At 42.0% G+C, this 24322-nt stretch overlaps 1 protein-coding gene across 6 annotated transcripts in view; it reads right to left on the minus strand.

The window, feature by feature from the left end:
* Positions 1–12693, minus strand: part of GRHL2 (grainyhead like transcription factor 2) — a 158183-nt gene extending 145490 nt beyond the window's left edge. For 2 of the 6 annotated variants that reach the window (XM_072734126.1, XM_025994782.2), the window contains exon 1: positions 12099–12693. In XM_072734126.1, coding sequence (XP_072590227.1) covers positions 12099–12118 — 20 coding nt within the window. In that variant the 5' untranslated portion in view covers positions 12119–12693. Of the gene's footprint in view, positions 1–12041 lie in introns of all 6 variants that reach the window. The other 4 variants (XM_025994780.2, XM_072734127.1, XM_025994781.2 and 1 more) reach the window with 4 other exon arrangements.
* Positions 12694–24322: the final 11629 nt, after the last annotated feature.

Genomic DNA, 24322 nt, shown 5'->3' on the forward strand with positions numbered 1-24322 from the left:
TTTCAATACTTCCAGAAACCTATTCTAATGTAATAACCAAAGATACAAAGATTTGTGTATAAGCATGATTTATAATAATGAAAAAGCAAAACAACCTAAATAAAAATAGAAGATGGTTGATTTCATCTTTAAGCGTTATGTGGAAGAATATTTAAAAGACTAGTAAAATGCTAATAATGTAACATTAAATGAAAACCCAGAGTGGCAGGAGTGATGTTAAAAAAAAGGGGGGGGGGGAGTTGTCATAACTTGTATGCTCTTTTATAACCATATTCACATGCAGGCACTTATTAAAAACTGTAAGGAAATACATAGTATTAGGATCCTGGAATTATGAGTGATTTTTTTTTCTATATACCTTTTTCTAATTTCCAGTTTTCCTCAGGACTCTATATTATGTTCAGAATTAGAAAAAAGTCTCCCCAAGAAATGGTGCTTAAAAAAAACACACATGCAAATCCCAAAGTGCCTCATAAAATAGTTACAATGAAAGTCCATCTGGGAGATGGGCTTGGAAGCAGTTTAGTGGGTCATTCAGAAACAGTGATTTATAAAATAGTCCATCATATGTCCAGTACAGTAGAATCTCGGAATCATAACATTTTCAATTTCCTCCATATTCCAGGAATATGTGATACAACAACAAACAGCAACAACAAAATCTGGTTAGTCCTGAAAGCTCTGAATAGAATGTGCAATTTTATTCACCTGGCCAAGCATGGGTATGCCGCAATAGAAAAACTTGCGACTTGTAATTAAATGTATCCCAGTATCTACCACACACATATTTCATTGTTTAGGAAGGATCAGGAAGACAAAAAAAGCATATGGGCCCTTCAAATGAGAGGAAAGAGAAAAACCATCGCTTACCCCAGTTTATTTCAATTTTAGGACACTAGAAGCAGTCAAATGAATTGTGTCCCAAAAATGTGTGGGCAAATTCAAAAAGCAAAATTGAGGTTTTGTGTGGCTGAATAGAATACAAACCATACCTTCTGGGTTGTTGATTAAAATTGAAAATAAATACAGGATTAAAAAAAAAAGTCCTCATTCATCTCTCCCACAAGTTCCGTAAGAATACGTGCTTATGTTTAGACTTTAAACATTCAAAGAAAATAATGATTTTTGAAAATGTAAGACAGAGTATAAGAGGTCTGATGAATTTCGGCACAAAAAGAAGGAGCATGTTGGGGAGGAGAAACCAGGCAGGCCTAGGAGAGAAAGAGGTAATTGCAAATTTCACTTTTGAATCCACAACCAAAAGGCATACCCACCATATCAGTTTCTGCTTCACAAACTCTTGTGTTGTTCCCACATCCAAGCGTTGTTTTGGTTTGCTCCTGTTTGCAAAGTTCAATTTCCATTTTTTTTAAGCTTCTCCCCCCACCCCTCGTTTTTTTGTTTGTTTGTTTTGTTTTTTTGTTTTTTTGTTTTTCCTTCCTGACATAACTTCAGTGATTCTGTAAGGCTATTTTCTCTCTCGAGTTCCCATCATGTACTTTTTGTTCTCCTGCTGTGGATGCTCCTTGGATATGTTGATAAGCAAATAATTTCACATTTTCTACAAAGGCTCCATGAAAGAGCCTGCAGGAAATCCAGTGATGCAATCTCATACAGCTTAACTAACAGACTCCAGCGTGCATCTGGCATGATCTATGTACCAGCTTGTAGAAGCAGGTAGATGAGTCACACACTCGGGCCCTCCAGGGAAAATGCAAGTCTATGTTATGGAAAAAAATAAACTGTGGTAAAAAAAAAAAAAAATAGAAACTCAAACTTGCCTACAACTGCTTTTTATTCTTAAAGGAAGCCATATTCTGGGCTCTCCCTGTTACTCCTAAAGATTAAATACAACTGGATTCACCACCCAGAGCCTCTCCCAAGAACACTCGGGTGGAGTCTTAGTGAAGGCTGCCTCCCCTACAGAGAATTTTCTTTAAGGGAAGCTACGCAGGCACAGCCTACATACTCTGTCCTTCTTAGTCATTCCTCTGCTTCAAATTATACGAAGGTTGGAAACTCCTACACCCATTTGTGCTATTCTGAAAAATAGTTGGAATCTGATCATTGGGCAAATCCAAAAATACAGAGTTGTTGAGACATAACGTCAACAAATCTACAGGTGAGTGAGGCACAGTGCAGAAGACACATGTGGTGCACCAGCAGTGAAGTGCAAGGTGGCGTGCCTCTTCTGTGGGGGAGCCAATACATTCTACCTTGAACCAGTAGTAAGCAGGCACATTTTTCCATTTTATTTAGAGTACATATTGTTACTTAAAAAAAAAAAAAAATCCCTGGCAGAATGACTGTTTTAAAGTATAACCTTTAAATATTTCTCTTTTATTACAAAAGCAGTACAAGCTCATAATGCAAACTAGAAAAACATGGAGAGGCACAAATCAGAGACAGAAGTACCTATGATTTCTCTATACAGAAAGCAAATCACTGTCAAATCACTGTTGATCTATTGTGGCGTTATTATTATTATTATTATTTAGGTTTTATTTTCTATGCTATAAACATTCTAGTAAAATACGTCATGAATATTTTCTCCTGCCATTAAATATTTTTCCATAATATGATTTATAAAGCTTCCAGAGTATCCGTCTCACTGAGCACAGCTTACTAAACCAATCCTTGGTAGCTGGGAACATAAGGGTTTTTCGGATGTTTCACTTTCAAAAATAATGCTACAATTAATATCCTCGTTTATTTCCGTAAGACAGATGGCTATAACTAGAATTCAGGTGTGTTGTCAACAAGTAGTACCATTTCAGCCGGTTTTGCCAAAGTACCTTCCAGAAAGTTTGTATTCATTTATAATCCCCCTAGAAATGGATTTTCCCCAAACCTAGCTTTTTATAGCTTTTGTGAATTATCTACTCATGTTCTTTGACCATATTTCTACTGAGGCATCTGTCCTTTATTAAAATGCTTTCAAAAATATGTAAGATATACATATTTTTTTAAAGTAGACACCAAGATTTCAAAGCAGCTAAAAAAATCATGGTCTGCAGAGGAAGTATAAATGTACCTCAAGGGTCATGTAACCTATAAAAAGTCCTCCAACACGTAAACCTTCCAAGGGCTATCTATTATCTATCTATCATTATCTATTTCGTCCTGGTATCAGTACTGACTTCAGAGAAAACTGACTTCGGCGAATCCTATATATATACATAACTCAGTAACAGAAGGAGATTTTATTCCAGACCTAAGTGAATGGTCATTAAGTGCCTGATGTGAAATAATATATTATCTTATAATTGAAGCGAACCACAGATACTCTTTTCATCCATGTATTATTTAATACCTTCTCTAAACACTTACTAAACTATTGGCTTCATAATACTGTCTGGAAACGGGTGTCCCTGAATTACGTTTTATTAAGAGGAAACGGAGTATGGAAGAGGAGGAGAGAGGGAGAAGAAAAAAAGAAGAAAGAAGGAGGGAAGGAGGAGCAAGAGGGAGGGGGAGAAGTTATCCCATTTAAGTATCTCAGCTTTCTAAATTTTACTCAGTGTTCCATCCATTCTGATATTGCCTCACTCTCGCTCCACAAACCTGCCCCGAGTAACCCACTCCCTAGGCTCTCCCTGGAAAGAGTTCTCAGAGTACCTGCCAGCTCTTTTTATCTAATTTTCTTATATCATTTATGTATCAGCCCACAGTGAAGCTGTGCAGGTGTCCTCTAGGTAAACCACTGATTTTATTCCTAGTTGCCCTTCTGAATTCCATGAGCCCTCTGAATTCCTCCCACCTGCCAGAAGTCTGTTTCTCTGTCATCTTTTATTAAAAGATTCACCTTTTATTTTGGTAACAGGATGAGGCTGGCATGAGAGTGGAAGCAGGTCCCACTGTGTCCAGTACTTTCTTATCTTGCTAAGATCCATCACTGCTTCTGAGCCACCACCAAGTCTAGACCCCTCTGGAGGGAGAAAATGAGACGCACAAAATGTTGCAGCAGGTGATTTTATCCTCAGAGATCATTTATTTCAACTTTGTTTTACAGATGAAAAAAATGAAAAAAGAATTCTCTGATCTTATGTTAATTATCTTCCTGGCAATTCAGGAAGGAGGCAAAAACTACCTTTGTTCCTTGCTTCTTTGAGAAGTTAGATCCAAGAAGTACAGAAAGCAGTTATTTTATGGGGCTCAATGAACTGAGAACTAAAAACAATGATTTGGGGTGAGTGTGGGAAGGAAAGTCCATTCCAACTCACACTAATACTATCAGAATCTTAAACAGGTGTTTCATATATTCATGGTTCTATTTTAAGAAGTAAATAGGCAATGCCTCTTCCCCGGCCCCAGTCTCCCTTCCCTTCTCCCCCCAAAAAAGACAGCGTATTTTTCTCAAATTAGTTAAAAAGTCAGATTTTCAACCTATACTTACAACCTCAACATGCAACACAGAAGAAAAAAATGCCTGGCACTTTTCTCCTTAAACAAAACTTTTAGCTCCAAATCCTATACTTGGTTACTCACATGCCCTGTGTGATCTCTATGGCTCATTCTAGCTCCAGGATTCTAGGCTTCAAGTTTTTTTTTTTTTAAGATTTGTATTTATTTATTCATTCATGAGAGACACAGGGGAGGAGAGAGAGAGAGAGAGAGAGAGAGAGAGAGAGAGAGAGAGGCAGAGACACAGGCAGAGAGAGAAGCAGGCTCCATGCAGGGACTCAGTCCCAGGTCTCCAGGATCAGGCCCTGGGCCGAAGGCGGTGCTAAACCGCTGAGCCACTTGGGCTGCCCTAGGCTTCAAGTTAAAGTCAATATCAAATCCCCAGAAGGGGAAACCACATGCCATCCCATACTAGACTTCAGTCTGGCTGGGACCCTCCTACTGAGAAAAACGCTGGCAACTCAACAGTGGCTAAAGCACGGTTTCTTCCTCCTCTTTCTTTTCCTCTCTTTTCTCCATTCTTTACTTCAACGCCTTTTCTGCAACTCCAATCTAAATTCAGAGACCTTAAAAAACAAGACTACAGCCCAGGGGGTGAGCCATATACTTGTACATCCAGCATTCAGATGAAAGGCCCGCGCCAAAGTAAAGAGAAGCAGCAAGCAATTCTTGCTTTCTTTTTCTGCTCTGGAGGGTGTCTGCATTCACACTTGTAAAGGAAGCATTTCCTTGGGAGAGAATGTGAAGTCAGATCACTTTAAAAGTGCTTCCCACAAAGTTCATTGCCATGTTCATTACAAAGTAAAATTAGGCTCTTCATCCGCTGCAGGCAGCAATTGCTTCCCACTGAATGCCCATTCAAATGCATAAACAATCTCCATAACCCAACTTATTGTTGAAATGTACATTGAAATCCCCTAAAATGGATCAGCTTCTCTAGGATTCTCCAAAGAACTCTAAAAAGGTGTACTTGTGTGGCATATAGCAATTCAAAATGTTCTGTTTTTAGAAATAATGTTTTTTTAATCCTGGTAGTCCCCAAAACACAAGTTAAACACTTTTAAATCCTCTTCCCACTAAAAATGAGTGGGGGTGGGGGTTGCGAGGTAGATCCTCAAAGAGATACTTTCTTGTTTTTATCCAATTTAATCCATTGTGGTCCAGTCCTTTTTACCATTTACCATTAAAAGCCTTAGAATAAAAAATAATTTCCTAGTAATAAATGGATGGATGGATGGATGGATGGATGGATGGATGGATGGATTTGAACTGAACTGGGACTTCTCTAAAGGATGGAAATATACAGGGCAGGTGGAGAGTAAAGTGAATCTGAACTTTTGGGGCCTTCCCAAGACCTGTGAAGCTGTCTGCGGGACTCCCAGGTACATGTTGTTGTTACTAAGCAACCACTAGTCCTCCTGGGCCAAAGCAAAAATTCCTATTCAACCTGTTGCTGCTCGCTAAGGAATTTTTCCTGGACAAGTCTGCCAACCAATCACTACTCTATTTCAGCTTCGACTTTGTTATAATTGAGCATGAATCCCTGAATACCTCTCGAAAAGGAAGAGAAGGTCCACACCCTGATAGGAGGCCAGGCATCATAAGTGAGGACTCTAAGTAACTTAGGGTAAGGCTTTACTTAGGCTAAAAATAACTCAAAAGGAAACGTTTTCCAAGGTTAAACTCCATTGACTTCAATTAAATAAGGCAACATCATTTCGGCCATCTTAACTTCTGGCTCAGGTAGCAAGGATGGGGTGCTGATGCTCAATGTAAATGCTAAGAGAATGCAGCAAAGTTCGCTGACTAAAATGACAACTAAAATCATGTTCATCTCGATGCATAAAACCTGTGCATGTGTCAATTTCCACCAAGTAATATGAGAGGAAAAAACATCAAGAAAGTAGTTATCAAGAGACAAACCAAGGAAGAAAGGAAGGAAGGGAAGGAGGGCCGGGGGGGGGGGGGGGGGGGGGGGGGGGGGGGCGGGGGGGGAGTGGGAGAGGTGGGAATGTTTGGCTCAGACTAGGGAGAAAGAGGGAAAATATTCTTTATCTCAATTGTTCATTTTTTAACCAGAAATGTATGCCTAGTCATGTCAAAGTCACCAAGAGAAACGGAAGCATTTGCATGAATTACCTAAGCCTAGATTTAAAAACCTAACATCAAAATAATAATCTTGTTTAAATTATCTATAGATTTCAAACAAATACTTCTTGGGTTATTGGATATTGTTGTTTAAATGTGCCTATGTATGTTTGACTTACCTGACCACTTGTTTAAATTCTCCTTTTGACTTTGCAGAGTCTAACAGAAATTGCTAGATATAGCTCCTCATCAACTGATCCGGCACTTACTCTTAATCCTCCTTAAATCAGATGGCACTGGGCCCATTTGGGTGGCCTGATCCTGGCATTCAGTTTAAAACAGAACCTAATTACAGGACAACAGGTCTAGTACCATCTTATCAGGCTAATACTTAAAGCTACCATTAGCCCTAGAAATGAAACTGCAGCCATCATCCCATTAAATCATTTCACCAGGGACCAACATCTGACTGGAACTTGTTATCTTTGACTTTGTACTACAAAATAGATTCCAAATTCAATGAAATGACTGTCCCTAAAAAAAATGAACACCAGTTTTAGGTTCTAATGTAACACAGCAGAAGGTCAAGGTTGACCTAATTCTAACCTAGCACCCTAATGAGTGGGCTCCAGCCTAAAATCTGGGCTTGACCTTTTAGCTACAGGCTTGGCAGAGGCCCACATGAGTGACATCACTCCAAATCAGTTCTTTAGCAGCTCTAGAAATATATGACCTGTCAAAAGGACCCCATTCTTCCAGAAGGGGTAGTTCAGCAAAACAATGAAAGCAAACAAAATTGACAAGAGGCCAAAGAATTCTAAAGCCAAGTTAAAACTGTATCAGAAGCTGCTTAAACAGGATAGCACAAAGAATGTAAAATAAAGCCCCCAGGTTTCATTTCCCTGTCGCACTGGATAAACACTGGAGAAGTCAGCATATAAACTGAATTTATTATGTAAAGTAACATTGAGCACTCAAAGCATGATCTCACTAATAAACCCTATCATAAAAATGTATATAAAATGTTCCTGGGATAATTTTTTAATTCAGATGCCCTAGCCCCTCTGATTTCACAGTTCTGAGGTAGGACCCAAGAATCTGTAGTTTTACCAAATGCCTCAAGTGGTATTTTTGTAATCAGATGAGTTTGGGAAGCAATGATTTAAAGGGCTTCTTGGAGATTTCTATTATTAAGCACATTACACGTAACCACAGTAGTGTATTTATTAGGCACATGCATAATTCAACTTTTTTTAAGTCAATTAAAATTTTTATCTTGCTGTCTAGGATTTTCTTATTTTTCAGGTAGGTTACCTTTGCCTGTGTATTACACTTCACTTCATTGAAGATATACCAAGCTAACCAAGCACACTGTAGTGTCTCCCTTCCAAACACAGTGGATAAGTTCCTGTTTTCTGGAGGATATAAGTTTGTAGAAACTGAATGAGGGCAAGAGGAAGACAGGAAAGGCAAGCTTTATTTTGCAGGTGGCTAATGTCAAAGGAGCTGAAGAGTGGTAGGTTTCACTAAGGGTGACAGAGCAAACACCATTTGTACTTGGTCTCTCTTCTTCACTTCTAATTCCCAGGAGTCTTCTAGGATGTGTGTACTTGTTCATCTCTAAGTTAAGGAGTATGCAGAATTTAATCCATTATAGGGAAAAGAACACTAGACCTTAACCATTAAACTGGTGATACTTGGGGAAAGAGATAAGGCTGATGCTATTAGCTTATTATGTACTTACCTCTCCATTGCCAGGATCATTTATTAGTATGATTTTGTCTGTTCTTGAATGTACAAATATCTGGACTATTAAGGAGAGAATAGTTTTGTTAGTTTACATAATTACCTCCCTGAATGACAGGCTCCTTTCTGAATATGCCGAGTATTCTTCTACCTCAGGGTCTTTGCACTTGCTCTTCCATCTACCTGTATTCTTGTCCCAGGTATCTTCAGTGCCTGATCTCTCACTTCCTTCTGGTCTCTGCTCAAAGGTCATCTCATCACAGAAGCCATCCCTGACCATCTTATATAAAATATTTCCCATTATTCTTAATCTTTTTAGCCTACTTTGCTTTCCTTCATACCATGTATTACCTCTCATTTGTTATATATTCCTTCTGGATTGATCTACTGTCTGTTTTTCCCCCTACTAGAATGTAAACATCATGAAGGCAAGAACTCTGTTCTATTCACTTAGTGAATTTCAATGCCACCATCAATGCCTGGTATATAGTGGCACTCAAGATATATTTGTTAAATAAATGAAAAGATATTTTTAATGGTTTGAGGAGGATATTGTCTTATTACTTCTTAATACTTGTGATCTTAAAATATACAAGCATGCATCTATGAAACTAGAGTAGAAAGTTTAATTAAAATGTTTCATCCTGTTACTTGAAAGTTCCTACCGTATGAGATAGCTATAACTTTGAGCATTTTCTGTTTCCTTTCTAGAAAAACGGCCGGACTCCTTAAACACATAGAATGACTAAAAGAAATTGTCCTAGGCAAAAGCGGGGTGAGTAAGGAGAAGAAAGATCGAGATATCATGACCTGATAAATACATTATCATACTTACATTGTGGCTTTTAGGCACTTGCCAGGTATTGGCTGAATTAAAATTATGTCTATGCACAGCTCGCTTTCCTTGAGAGCGTGAACCCCTTGAGGGCTGGTTCATCTCATACATTTTTTTACCCTCCCATAATGCCTATGTGAATGTGTTGCAAATAGTTTGTAACCAGAAAACATCTGTGTAGTGAAAAATACCTGTGGGTATCAAATAAAATTATATCCGTATATGTAATATTATATTCTCCCTGAATATATTTTATATATTTTGACAATAAAAATAAAGTTTCTAAATCTATCACTGCCTTACTAAAATACACAAGCTTGTTGTCAAAGACCATAAATCTTATAGAATTTAAGGAGGAACAGAAAATCTTCAAATATGTACAAAGACAAGCTGTCCTAAAAATAGTGATAGCATCAACATTACAGAACATAAAAAGCAGAACATTACAATCTGAAAAGTCCACAATCATAAAAAAGATGACTGGATGCTACTTCAGTCGAGACTTGCGACCTGGAATGATCTTCTGTGCTATCCAAAAGATTACCTACACTTTGATGGGTTTACGCAAAAATATCCCGTGCGTATTCTTTCAGGTTACTTCTAGAAAACAGACAGGCCTTCTGGGTGGATTTACCATGAAACGGATAAAGCTCAAGCTTCGGGACTCTTTGCTTGTTCTGGCAGGAAGGAAGCCAGAATAGGTTTCTCTCTTCAGCTCTTTTTTGTTAGAGCCCACACTCCCACCCCACCTAACACACACAGTTGCATAAGCTTCAGGCCGGTGAAACCCAGACCCACCCCTCCGGTCCTCCACATTAAGAAAACAAAGCTAGAATTCCTAAAAACCCAAGTTATCATTTATTAATTTTAAGCGTTTCTCAATAGTCCAGGCAGAGAGAGAGAGGCAAGTGGGGTCCAACAGTCTTTTGTGGGTATTGTTCTTAATGGCATTACTTTTACCGGGATACAAAATTAAGTCTTGGAAAGTATGACTAGATAAAAGCTACTTTCATTACATATAAGTATATGTAATCCCAAATAGTTATTACCAATAAAAATTAAGTAATGCATCATGGTGAAACCAGATTGCTAAAGCAGAACTTATTTTCAATACTAAACAGTCTGTTGGTGCTAGGAGTAACAGCAGGTTAAAATAAAAATCGGTCCGCTCCCATTCCGAATTCAGTGGAGTCACGTTGCATCACAAAACTAAGCAGGGCAACCAAATGCTAATCGTGGGGTTTAATTAAAGAATTGCAACAAGTCGCATCTGATATGCACTAGGTTTGCAACCATTTTCGACACGAAGATCAAAACAATCCAAAAATTCCTGCTGTCATCTCCGGGTTTTGGCCACCGGGATTCTCAAGCTCGGGCAATGACTTCTTAAAGGCTCCAGCGAGCATGTGAGTGGCGCAGCGGGGGGCTCCGCACGACCCCTCACGCCCCGTCCCTGCCCCGCGCGGCCGTCTCGCGCCGTCCGCACCAGTCGTGGGGCAAGCCGCTCTGGGGTGATGGGTGGGACCGCGCTATCATCCGGTAGTGGTTCTGGGGGGTGTCGCCGTCGCTGCCGCGCAAGGGTGACAGCCCGGGCCGTTAGGCACTTCTCTACCGGCGGCGCTACTCGGCAGAGGGCCCACCGCGCCCTGGGCGGGTCCCTAAGGCCTTCCCGCCGCCCGCTCGCGGCCCGTCAACCCGGGACTGGTCCCGGGCCAGGGCGGGGGGCCCCGGCGGCCTGGTGGCGCCCGGCCCGGCCCCGGCGCCTCGGGAAGGTCTCCTTGGGGAGGCCCAGACACCAGGGCGGCGTCGCCGCGGAAGCAGAAAGGCGGCCGCTCGCCCTTCCCCGGGGACTCGGCCAGTCCCAGCCCGGAGCGCGCCCGAGCGGGGGAGGGAGTGTCGCCGCCTAGTCCCGAGGAGGCCGCGGGACCCACCTCCGGCTCCCTCCGCTCCCGCCCTCGGCCCCACCCCCCCCCGGCCAGCACAAAGCCGCCCCGAGGCGGGGGCCGCGCAGGCCGCCGATCCCCGGGCCCGCCCGGAGGTCCCGTCCCGTCCCGGACGGAAGGGACGCGCTTGCCCGCGCCGCCCTCGGGGCGCCCGGGGCCAGGCGAAGGCCCGGAGAAGGCCCGACGAAGGCCCGGCGCGACCCGCGCCGCCTCGCTAGCCAGCCCGGGGTGGCGGCCGGGCCGGGGCGCGCCGCGCAGGCCGGGCCGCGGAGGGCCGCCGGCTCGCTCGCGGGGCCGCGCGCGCCTCCCGACGGGGTGAGCCGGGCGGCCGCGGGGCCCTCTGGCGCCCCCACGGAGGTGCCCGCTCGAGGCCCCGAATCAGTTGCCCTCACTTCCTGGGGCCCCGCGCTCGCGCACCTGCGGGAGGCGACACGCGGTGCGGGGCGGGGGCGGGGGCGGGGCGGGGCGGCCCCCGGGACCCCGGGACCCCGGGCCCCCGGGACCCCGGCACAGGGGCGACGGGCGGGCGCGCACGCAGCCCGGCGGGCCCGGGAACATGGCCGTTTCTGCTCCGGTATAAAGGCTCTTTGTTGCGCTCACACAAAAGCGGCCGGGACCCGCTCTGCTCGCAGGCCCTAAGCACGAATCGAGGGAACGCGGCTGAATTTCCAAATGGCCTCAGAAGCCCGAAGCGGTGGGAGCAACTAAGGGGGAGAGGAGCAGGCCTCCCGCCTCGCCTGCCCACAGCTCGGCCAGCGGGCCAGGGCTCGCCTGGCAGGCGGGAGCGGAGATCCCCCGCAAGGGAGGAGGAAAAAGGAGAACCTGCTGCGGCTCTCAAGGCCCGAAGGGGGGGATTAAACATTCGCATCCTGGTAGGGTTTCTCCACTTAACCAAGGTAGAAACATAATCTGGAAGAGTCTGGATACAACAAAAAGAAAAAAAGAAAGAAAAAAAAATACCAACAATAGCAAGTTAAAAAAAAAAAAAAAAAAAAGCACACACCAAAAACAAAAACATAACAAACCAGTTGCCATCAGCCCAAAGTGGTAGCAGCAGCAGCCGGCGCGTGTGATCCACTTACTTGTCCGACTCTTGTGACATGTTTGATCCAATGAACTCGCTCCCCTTTTCCTGGAGCCTCAGCCTCTGGTGAAACTGGACTTTCAAGTCTGTGCAGGTGAAGGTGTGTGAGAGCGCCCGAGATGGCAGAACAAGAGCTACAGGTAATTCTGCTTTTCCGTCCCCCCTCACCACTCTCGCTCGCTCGCCCGCTCGCGCCCTCACCTAGCCGGAAAGGTGGGATAAGGGGGGGCCCTCACATGGGGCCCGAGCTCGGAGGCGGCCGGGCGGCGCGGAGTCCTCCTGGATCGTGGCAGTGGGCGGCCACAGAGCGGAAAGTGGCGGACTTGGGCGGCCACAGGTAACTTTCTCGCAAGGAGCTGAATTCTTTCACTAAAGGATACGAGCCCGAGGGACGAGCTGCGCGGTGATTGGCTGCGAAGCTCGCTCAGGTGAGCTGCTATTGGCAGAGGCGCGCTCAGGTAAGGCCCTTCTCCAAGTGCAGGTAGCTCACGCCGTAGTGTACCTGAGTGGAGCGGCGGCGCGCCCGCAGCGGGGCGGCAGCGCGGGGGGCTGGGGTCGCTGCCCTGAGCAGACCTACGCCACGCTTCCTTCTTGCGGGGCCGGGGGCGGGGGGGCGGGGGGGCGGGAGGGAAAAAGCAACACGTGCAACCACCAGGGACTGTGGGTCAGGCGGAAGGCCTAAGGACAGCGGAACCAGGTACCCCGAGCCGGCCGGGGTCGAACGCGCGGCCCGACCGCAAGGCTTTGAACACCCACTTTTTGACGTTGTCAGAAGAGCGAGGGCCTGAAGTTTACCTTGTGCTCCGAAGGGTAAAGACACAAAGATTGCCGAGTCTGTTGTGTAATTGCATTTTTAACATTCTTATCCAGAACAAACACTTTTCGTGTCCCGATGTGTAAAAGATACCAGGTAGATGACAGATTTTCACATCGATGAGCATCCTTTCATGGGCTAGGCCGATGAAGAGTGGGGTGGTTTTGATGGGGTGAGAAGATTTGGGGTGAAGAGACGCTAAGATGGCCCAGGCCTGTGTCTTCTATCTCCACTCTAGCCTGGGATTCCAGAGCTGCAAACAACCACCGAATCCCTTCTACAAACCTGTTGTCATTTGACGTTTCCAGGCAGGCATCAACATTTACATTGTAATTCAATAGAAGCAGCGACTACAAAGGTGCTTTATCCTTCCAGCTTAATATGGTTGCTATGGAAACAATTCAGGATGAAGCTGACTTTTTTGCGGTTCTGTTTCTCCTGGTTGGGAACAACGCAGATTACCAAAGGTTTAATTTATAACCACTTGTTCCTAAAGAACATTGGTGAAAGTTCTGACAGGAATGTAGTCCATACCTATGAATCGTTGAACTAAGGAAAGCATGGAGAGTATGTCATATTTTATTTCAAGTTAATACTACATTGCCAGAAATGATACCCAACTTCTATTTTTAATCTTTATGGACCAGATATTTCCCAAAAATTATGCCCTGAGACAGGTTGTTTGATTGTTTGTTCCATGTTTCATGCTCAGCAAATCAATTAAAACTTTTATTCTCACACAGTATAAGCACACACACTTTTTAAATATAACATTTAAATATAATACAATACCCACTGTTTCTCTACCTTCTTAATCTCCTTTCTAAAAGCATCCACATTCCACTTTTAGCCATCTCTTCTGTCATTGACCTCTTTATTTCTTTTTTCTTTCTTTCTTTCTTTTTTTTTTTCTTTTTGGATAAAGATTTTAAGTAATCTCTACACCCAAGGTGGAGCTTGAACTCATAACCCCAACATCAAGAATTGCATGCTCTTAGGACTGAGCCAGCCAAGGCGCCCCGACCTCCCCATTTCTAACAATTTATACTTTTTTTTTATGCCACTGAGAGGGATTTATTCTTCCATGAAATTAAACTATAGCACTCTGAACTGTCTATTTAGAGCTGCAATTCCATCCAAGATTTATGTTAAGATTTTTCTCTTCACTCAAAAACAAGACTCCAAGAAAAAAAAAATCGTTCAGGAAAAAGGAATTGAAAGACCTCCAAAATAATTAATTTTGTTTACATCTGGAAATAAAGGCAGATGTTACCACTTTACACTGACAGGTGCCACACCATGGGCTCATTCACACAGGCTCCTCCTTATAAAACTTGTACTGCACTTAAAGTGATTTGACACCCAGAGCTCTCCTTTGAAGTCACAGATAGGCGCTCAGGATTTCCTCTACAGAAGAGGCTCAAAGGCTTTATAATTTATACTGATATCTTTTGATTTATCAATTTAGATGTTGTGCTTTGACCACCTGTCGCTCTTCGAAAAGGATTTAGATCTTTCAAACTTCATACAGTTTCCCTTTCCACCATTCTACCAGCATAGATAGCTCTTTCACCATTTAGCGGTAGTAACTGGTGACTGCAAATACCAGTGACAACAGAGCCAACTAGTGTACTGTGGTTGTTTTCTTTCTTACAAAACCTTTCATCTGTTTACTTAGTAATGCACCAATCTTTATATTTTTCCTGCAACGTATCTATCAAATGACTATTACATTTATTTTCCAAAAGATCAAATAATCCCATTTCCCCCCACCGAAAACATCCCTCCAAAAGTTCACTGTCCTCCTATTCCAAAGGAGATGAATTTGTCTCAGGACTCAGTTGTCATCTTGAGACATTCTCTCATCTCCAGAGCAAGAACTCCATTTCTTTGTCCTGTGCCTTCTTTCTTGGTTTACCGCTTCATTTTTCATGGCACATGTTCTGGTAACAACCCAAGAAAGAGTACAGAAGGCAAAACTTCAAATGGCTTTATTCAGTCCTTACTTTTGAAAGAAAGTTTGACCAAGTGTAGGATTCTAAGTTGAAATTTTTCATTCAGAAATTGATAAAAATTGCTCTTTCTCCTCTAATATCCGGTGTTTCTATTGAGCATTCCAGTGAAACCCTGATTTCCATTTCTTTGTGACCTGGAATTTTTCTTTCTTTGTGAAGAGTAGTCTGTTTATTTCTAATATTCTGAAATGTCATAATTATGCTCCTTAGTTCTCTAGTATTCTAAAATTTCACTGTGTTGAAGGCTTCTATCAAATGTCTGCAAACCTTTGACTCTCCGATTCATACTTAAGTCCTATAACCCACCTGAAATTTTACGTTTAAGGGTGGGCAGGAGTGGGCTTGCTGTTCAGAGATCAGATGGAGTTTCTTCTTTCCATAGATTCTTCTTTTATTTTGAGCTCTTCAGTTTCTCAGGAGAAATATCTACAATCTTTTACCTGAAGGGACTTTCAGCTGGCTGCCAATATTCTGGAAGCAGTTCAGGGGAAGGGGTCCAGGTAAGTCATTGCTTACTATGTAATTTTTCCTGTTCTTTTCTTTCCTGTAGGTGCCTTGCTCCTGCCTGGTGTACAAGTCTCTCTGCTGTTTCTCTGGCTGGAGGTAATCATCTGGCTGCAAGAAATGGGACAGGAGACCTGAAGATCTAATAACTCCAAATGCCTACATTCACTCAAGCCCCTGCCTCTCACCTCTTCTCCACTTCTGGGACCCTGAGCCCCTCATCAGCACCTCCTTCTGATTTCTGGACCCAGGGCATTCTGAGGCTTGGTAGCCTATCGAGCTCTTTTTCTATTGACCTCTAGGATGATATTAGATTTTTTTTTTCTTTTTTAAAGATAGATTTATTTATTTATTTATTTATTTATTTATTTATTTATTTGAGACAGAGAGAGGGCACAAGGGGGGAGGAAGATCAGAGGGAGAGAGAGAAGCAGACTCCCCACTGAGCAGAAAGCCAGATGTGGGGCTTGTTCCCAGGACCCTGAGATGGGGATCTGAGCTAAAGACAGATGCTTAACCAACTGAGCCACCCTAGTGCCCCTAAGACAATATTCGAAAGTAGCTTTTGCTGCTCTCTTAAACCAGTTTCTACTGGTCCACCCACCCCATCTTGCAGAATTGTGTTGAAGTACATCTTTTGCAGATGACCCCTCCTTCATGCCCTTTGTTCCTGTGTATTTATTCTTTGTGTTTCATTACTGTCATTTTTAGGAGACAATAAATATAAACAAGTGTGAGTCTGTCCATCATATTTAGTTTGCAGCCATTTTAAAAAAATATCCAAAAGCTTTTATCATATTTGTCACAAATTTGTTGGTGGAAACAAAACAAATGCATTTCTGGCCAAACTTTTCTTTTTATTGGTCAGTGATGTTGAGGATTCGTTTCTTCTTCTCCAGCATCATTCCATTCCCAACCTAGTGATTGTTTATATAATGGTTGACCACTGTCTTTAATTGGAGCAATTAGCACATCAAAAAATGAGCCTGGAATTTGCCACAGTATTAATCATAGACTTAAAAGTCTCCGCACAATTTAGGGTTTGATGGTCACTTTTGGTGGCAGCAACAAAGCAAATTTTCAGATAAAAAGCTAGTCATAAAAGAATATTGTTTTTAAACTAAATTATTTCATTTGTGAGGTTAAAGTTGTAGTTAAATTCACAGGCAAGAAAAATAGAATTTGGGCAGCCGGGGTGGCTCAGCGGTTTGGCACCTGCCTTCGGCCCAGTGCGGGATCCTGGAGACCGGGGATCAAGTCCCAAGTAGGGCTCCCTGCATAGAGCCTGCTTCTCCCTCTGCTCATGTCTCTGCCCCTCTCTTGTGTGTGTCTCTCAGGAATGAATAAATAAAATCTTAAAAAAAAAAAAGGAAAATAGAATTCTTTATTTTATTAACATTTTAGTAGTAATCTTTAGCATCTATTATGATGACTAATTACATTTTCCTAAAGCAAAAAGTTTAATGTTTGATACTAAATTGCTGTTTTATCATGATGAATCTTTAATTTTTTATTTTTAAAGATTTTATTGATTAATTTGAAAGAGACAGCATGAGCAGGGCCAGGGCCAGGGGCAAGCAGACTCCCTGGTGAGTGGGGAGCCAGTGGCAGCTCAATCCCAGGACCCTGAGATCATGACCTGAGCCAAAATCAAAAGCTTAACCAGCTCAGCCACTCAGGCACCCTTATGGTGAATCTTTTATAGTGAGGCTTTGGGAGAAGGATGCCACTTCTGCAGAATCTGGACAGAAATCTCAAGTTTTAATGGCTTACAGTTCTAGTGAACAAGTCTGGCTACTGTTTGTTTGCCCACCACATATTATCATACAATGGGCCACTACAGTATGACTGTCATTGAATATACTGCAGAGCCATAGTATTTTGTACTATAAAAACACTAACTTGTTTTATTGGCTATTATCCCTAAGAAGAAACCCTGGGAAGAATGAAATGGACCCAGATGCCTGAATTTGAAATCAACAAAAAGATTTATTACTTAATCACCTGAGCATTAAAGAGCAGTTTCCTTGTTGTTTGGGGCCACTTCTATTTCTCACAGTTGCATGGATAGGTGTATTTGCATGGACATTTACTGATTCTATAAAGGCACTTGAACCATGGTGTGGAATCCAGCTAGCAGTTAGCTGAGGTTTGCATATTTCCTTCAGGTTAGCAAATGTTTCAGTTTCTTGGGCTGGCCATTAGTAACTCTTTAGTAAAAAGAGTGGTCCTGTTGAAACAGGGTGCACTGGGGTACCTGGGTGGCTCAATGGTTGAGCATCTGCCATTGACTCAGGTCATGATCCCAAGGTCCTGGGATGAGTACTGCATCCTCCCTCTGCCAACATCTCTGTCTCTTTCTCTGTGTCTCTCATGAATCAATAAATAAAACCTTTAAAAAAAAAACCTCTTTGTTTAAAAATAAAATAAAACAGGGTGCATTGAACACGTCTTTATCTCTACTTCCTCCTGCAGTCCCACTGGTAGAAGAATAAGAGAAGAGATGATAAGGTTAAAGATGACAACAAAATCTAGTAACTGGAAAGTAACTAAAGGAGAAAGAAATGACTTAGCTGAACTGTGAAAGATGAACCTGAGCATCTGTAGGCTCTAAGATCAAGCCTGGTTAGCCTGCAGAACCTCATAAAGATTAGAGCAATCAAGGTTCCAGTTATCATTGAAGGTGGGAGTGAGTAATAGGGCTGAAACCAGAGGGATTGATTCAAAATCTGGATACAAAACTCTTAGGCCCCTACGTCCTCATGCCAAGCAGCATAATCAAGTTCCCACCTTATTGCTTTGCTAGGGCTGCCCTAACAAAGTACCACAGACTATGTGGTTTAAACAACAGGAATTTATTTTCTCATAGTTCTGAAGGCTTGAAGTCCAAGAGTCAAGGATTTGGCAGTTAGTTTCATTCTAAAGCTGGTGGCCGATGTGTGGTTGTGTCCTCAAATAGTCTTTTCACTGTGAATGCATGTCTGTGTCCTAATCTCTTTTCTTTTCTTTTTTTAAGATTTTATTTTTCAGTAATCTCTACACCCAATGTGGGGCTGGAACTCATAACCCCAAGATCAAGAGTCGCCAAATGAGTCAGCCAGGCATCCCCTAATCTCTTTTTCTTTTTTTTTCTTTTTTTTAAGTTTTAATTTATTTTTGACACACACATGCAGAGAGAGAGAGAGGCAGAGACACAGGCAGAAGAAGGAGCAGGCTCCATGCAGGGAGCCTGATGTGGGACTCGATCCTGGGTCTCCAGGATCACGCCCCGGGCCCAGGCTGCCCCTAATCTCTTTTTTTTATAAGGACATTAGTTATAGTGGAATAGGACCCAGCCATATTATCTTTTTTCTTAATTCATATTATCATTTTATCTTAATTGCCTCTTTAAAAGCCCTCTCACTACAATTACATTCTGTGGCACTGGGGATCACAACTTAACATTTAGGGGAGGCACGGCTCAGCCCCAAACCCTATCCTTCCTCCATGCTGGCAGGAGACAGACGTGTCAAATGGAACCCAGCGGACTTTAATCTAAGGTACATCAGTCATCAAGAGTGAGGCATTGGACCTAACAGCAAGGAGAGTAAGTGAAAGACCAAATGCTCATCAGGAAGGCACCATCTCCTCACTCTCTCTACTCAGCTTCGTGAACCTGGAGCCAAGTGTATACTACCACCACTCATGCCTCCCCGCATTAGTCAGCAAGTCCCATGCTCACACAGGGAATGTCTAATATGCCACACTCTTAAATATAAATATGAGATCACAGATTTGAGAGAAGCCATCAAAATGAAGTATAAAGACCAGAGCAAAAATCTAATTAAGAGAGTGATCTTGAGGTAAACAGTACAGGGATGGGATAAAGATTATAAAATTAATATATAAGAAGGTGTTACAGTCATGAAAAAAGCATACTGTTTAAAAACAATAAAACAATAATCAGAGAACCAAAATGAATTGTGGACTTCAAAATATAAAAGCTGCGCAGCCCCAGTGGCCCAGCGGTTTAGCACTACCTTCAGCCCTGGGTATGATCCTGGAGACCAGGATCAGGTCCCATGTCATGCTCCCTGAATGGAGCCTCCTTCTCCCTCTGCCTGTGTCTCTGCCTCTGTGTGTGTGTGTGTGTGTGTGTGTCTGTCATGAATAAATGAACAAAAATAAATAAATAAATAAATAAATAAATAAATACAAATAGAATAGAAAAGCTGAAATAGAGCCATTTGTCATATACTTGAAGATAGAATCTAAGAAACCTTCCAGAAAGTAGAATAAAAAGACAGCAATATAGGCAATAAGAGAGAAAAGATAAGAAAATTGCAGGATCAGTTAGGAAGATCTAATATGTGACCAATAGGTGTTTCAGAAAGAATGGAAAAAAGGTTGGGAAGAAAACTTTTAGAGGAAAGACAAAATACTACTTTTGAGAACTCAAGCATTGTGAGTCTCCTGATTGATCACGTAGTGTGCAGTACAGTGGATTCTAAATGACGTAAATTGAGGCAATTATGATTAAATTTCTGGGCTGACCTTTCCAGAGAGTAAAAATAAAGTGAAATGAGCAGAGAAACTGCTCAGACACAAAGGCTCAAGAATCAGAATATATTAGCTCTCTCAACAACATTGCCAGCTTGAAGCTATTAAAAGCAGTACCTCTGAATACTGAATTGTATGCCTACACAAGTTATCAATGAAGTATAAAAGTAGGATGAAATTCAACTTCAGAAATGGAGTCTCAAAAGTGCCTCTCATGCACTCTTTCTCAGAAAAATTTGGACAATGTACTCCTTTAGAAATTAGGAGAATGAGACAGAACCAAGAAAGATAGTCTTAAAACTCAGAAAATAGGGGAGTCAGCAGAAGAGGCAGTTGGAGGGATGTCAGAATGGTGGCTTTGTAGCAGGCTCAGAGAGCAATGAAACCCTCTTTCAACAGAGGTCTCTGGGTGGCAGGAGGAGGTGGAACCCAACGATTACATTTAACATTGTGGAAAGTTATATTGAGAAATTTTTTGAGGGTGTGGAAAGCCATAGAAAACAAAATACATAGTTAGCATTCAGTAGCTCCAGGGGGAAAGAAATTATACAAGAATGGAAATACTATCATACTAATCTTAGTATATACTTGGTTTGACAGCAAATAATATTCATGTGATCATAGTAATGGAGTTACTGAATGGTAATTTATTAAAACTGTTGATAAAACTCAATCAGGAAGGTAGAGGGAGGAAGACAGTGGTGTCGTGTGGGGGAGGAGGAAATGGCAGGTCTTGACGGAGAGTGATGTCCTCATCTACTATAACAGAAAGTCAATAGTTGTTGCCTAAATCTCATAAATCACAAACTAGCGACATAAATACTGAGTCAGGGATGCCTTGAGCTGCTAGTAACATCAAGGCTGATTAATAGTGATTTAGAAAAATAAAATTTCGTTTTCTTCACTTTAAAGAAAAAAGATCTGAGAGTTAGCAGCTGCTTGCTTCAGTTCTGATGCTCTGTTTTGACATCTCTGAGAGTCTCTTGGCCTTTTTCTTGTGGATACAGAGGACCCCTTCAACTTTAACCATTATATTTAAGGCAGTAAGAAGAGGAAAGAGAGGGTGTGAGCCTCAGTGGTACCATGTATCAGGAAAGCAATTCCCTCGCTGACATTGGCCAGTATGGGACGGCTGGGTGGCTCAGCGGTGTGATCCCATGGTCCTGGGATCAAGTACCACATCGGGCTCCCTTCATGGAGCCTGCTTCTCCCTCCGCCTATGTCTCTGCCTGCCTCCCTCTCTCTGTGTCTCTCATGAATAAATAAATAAAATCTTAAAAAAAAAAAAAAAGAAGAAGAAGAAGAAGAAGAAGAAGCTGCCAGTATGAGTTTGTGTCCTTAATCAAAAACTGGGTCACACAGTCATCCCTCTCTGCAAAAGTGGCTGGAAAGATTGGTATCTCGGTTTCCCAAACCCTAAGGTGGAGGCAGGCAAGAAAGAAAAAAATGGAAATATATTCTGGGTCAGCCAATCAGCATTATTATTTAGAAATATGGAAGTAAATGCTAGAATTTTAAAAAGAAAGCTCATAAAAATAGATTGCTTCTTAGGAGTGGGATTGGACAGTGGGGCGGGATGAGGCATGGACTGCTATTTTTCATATGCATTAATCAATGTAATAGTCTATATTATTACTTAATGTAATTATTTGGCTGACAAAGCTATGGATATCATTATATATATATATATATATATATATGTATATATATATATGTATATATATATATATACATACCTTATACACATATGTCTACATGGTTATACAATTTTGATAAAAATAAGATTTAAACATAAAAGTGCAAAGAGATCCTGTTCCTTCTTGCCCAGGGTCTTTGAATTTACTACTCTACCTCCCTAAACCTTGACTCTCTTTTCTCTTTTATCTAACTAGCTCCTATCTTCCCCTCAGGTCAGGACTTCATCATCAGGGAAGTCTCTCTCTCTCTCTCAGATTCAGGGTAGTTATATTGGGAAGATGCGTTTCTCCATTATTTATTAATGAGGATCAACATGCTCCTCTTCTTGAAACCACTTATCACAGTTGTAATTTCACATTTACTTGAGTGATGTTTGATCATTGGCCATCTGCCTCCACTACACTTTAAGCTCCAGGAGGACAGAAATTATGCCTATTTTAGGCTTATCATTGTTTCCCCAGAGCTTAATACCTTACCTAGCATTTAGTAAATATGGGATGAATGAATAAATGACAAATACTCTGAATTATGTGCATCCTTCCCATCCTACAACTATTCCATGGTCAAGGGACTTCGATTGAGAGAGATATCAAATTGAGTGCTTTCACCTGCAATGTTGAATAAATAAGTGAATTCCAGGAGTATATATGGTGTACCTTCTATATTCTAGGTGCTAAACTGGATTCCTCATTTAAGTTTCAACAGTACTCTATGAGATAGGTAATTATAATAGTTAAGAATGCTTTCAACAGCAAGTCAAAGGGAAGCCAGCTAGCAGGGGCTTTTACCCAAGACTGGTTAATTTATCTTATGTGATAAAAAGTTAGGATGAACAGGGGGAGGTGATTGCTAGCATCAGATTGGCAACTCCATAACTCAGAGGTTGGGTTCAGTGTCCTTGTGCTTGTCTACCTCTCAAGTAAAAAGTATCATATACAACCAAATTGAAAAGCAAGAAAAAGGTAGGCAGGGCACTCACTTCAGTCATGAAAATCTTTTCCAGAATCCCTCATCAAACTTCCCTTTATATCTCATTGATCAGCACTGGGTCACATGACCAGTATAGATCAGGAGCTGTATCCACCTTCCACGAGATCAAGGAATCTCCACTCAACATTTGAACAAATAAGGGTTATCTTAGCAAGAAAGAATTGGGAGACTGGCCTTTGCTTAAAAAGAGAAAAAAGGGCAGCCCTGGTGGCTCAGGGGTTTAGGGCTGCCTTCAGTCCAGGGTCTGATCCTGGAGACCCTGGATCGAGTCCCACGTCCCACTCCCTGTATGGAGCCTGCTTTTCCCTCTGCTGTGTCTCTGTGTCTCTCATGAATAAATAAATAAAATCTTTTTTAAAAAATGTGGTAGATTTAGTCAAGAATGACTTCATAGAAGAAAAATACTTAGGCAAAATTTTGAAGGAAATAACACAAACTGATTTGATGGAGAAAATGGAAGGGTAGTTGTCGGGTATTATATTAATACCATTCTCTTCATGTTCACTTTCATATAAAAATTCTTTTCATGTATCCCACTGATCATCAGAGCATCACTCCCTATTTGGGGAATGATTATTGCTTTGATGGTCTAAATGAACTATAAATAAACTGAAAAGAGGTGGACATTTACCCAAGGGAAAATGCCAAAATGGGAACCTAGAGACCATGGCTGGGGCAACTGCAGAACAAAATGTTCTCTCTGAGATTTTTAATGAGGCATGCTCACTGTTGATGCTTCAACATACTCTTGAAAATGTCTGAACCTGGAAAAATATATTCAAATTTCCTAATATCATGAGATTGTCCCTTCCTTGTTTGTAAACCTTCAGCAATTCTGCAGTACACATAGGGTAATCTAATCCAATCTAATCTATGAATTGAGACCTACCCCAATTTAAGTCCAATTGCCTAAATCCAGCTACTCTTGTCTTCTGCTAAGGAAATCCAAGTTGAATGTGGTCCAATGTGAGATTTGCAGGGCTACAGACTAGAGGGAACTGTCCTTATCCAAAATCACAAGTGTGAGCAGAGTCACAGACCAGGAATGAAAATTGGGAGGTGGAGCAAAAATGGCAGAAAGGGTATTTGGAGGAAACTTGAGTACATGGGCCAAAAGGTAATACTAAAAGTAGGCCATGATCTAGGATATCAAGCCAAGACACATGCATTAGTGAAGGCCAGTTGGGAGCACTGAGATTCAGACTGTAAAAAATCTAGGGCAAGTGCCAGTAGCATTTGTTTGATGGGGATGATTTATTTTTGTTATCTGCCCTAATCTTGATACAGCTTCCTCCATCCCCTGCATCACATGATCTCAATTCTTCCTGAGTGGCTCTGGCAGAAAGCCCTGACATTTCCCAGGGTACTGTGGAGATAGTAGGTTGGTCTCTGTGTCGCATACTGGTCCATGCCCTTCTCAGAATACTAGGTTTAGGAGAAAACCAGAACACAGTATAACTTTCACTGTACTGTTCCCATCTCTAGTTGCAGAGCTTCAGGCAGAGATGTGCATGAAGAGAGGACAAGGAGATAACTAAGTCTAGGTGGTCCAACCCAGCAGGAAGGAGATGGTCATAAGCTCTTACGTTGGAGACAGAAGTCATATATGGAAGACTTCTGAGGCCATGACTGGTCCCGTGTGGTACTTTCCAAGTTAGAAAA

Source organism: Vulpes vulpes, chromosome 13 (assembly GCF_048418805.1).
Source record: "Vulpes vulpes isolate BD-2025 chromosome 13, VulVul3, whole genome shotgun sequence".
Classification (NCBI taxonomy): Eukaryota; Metazoa; Chordata; class Mammalia; order Carnivora; family Canidae; genus Vulpes; species Vulpes vulpes.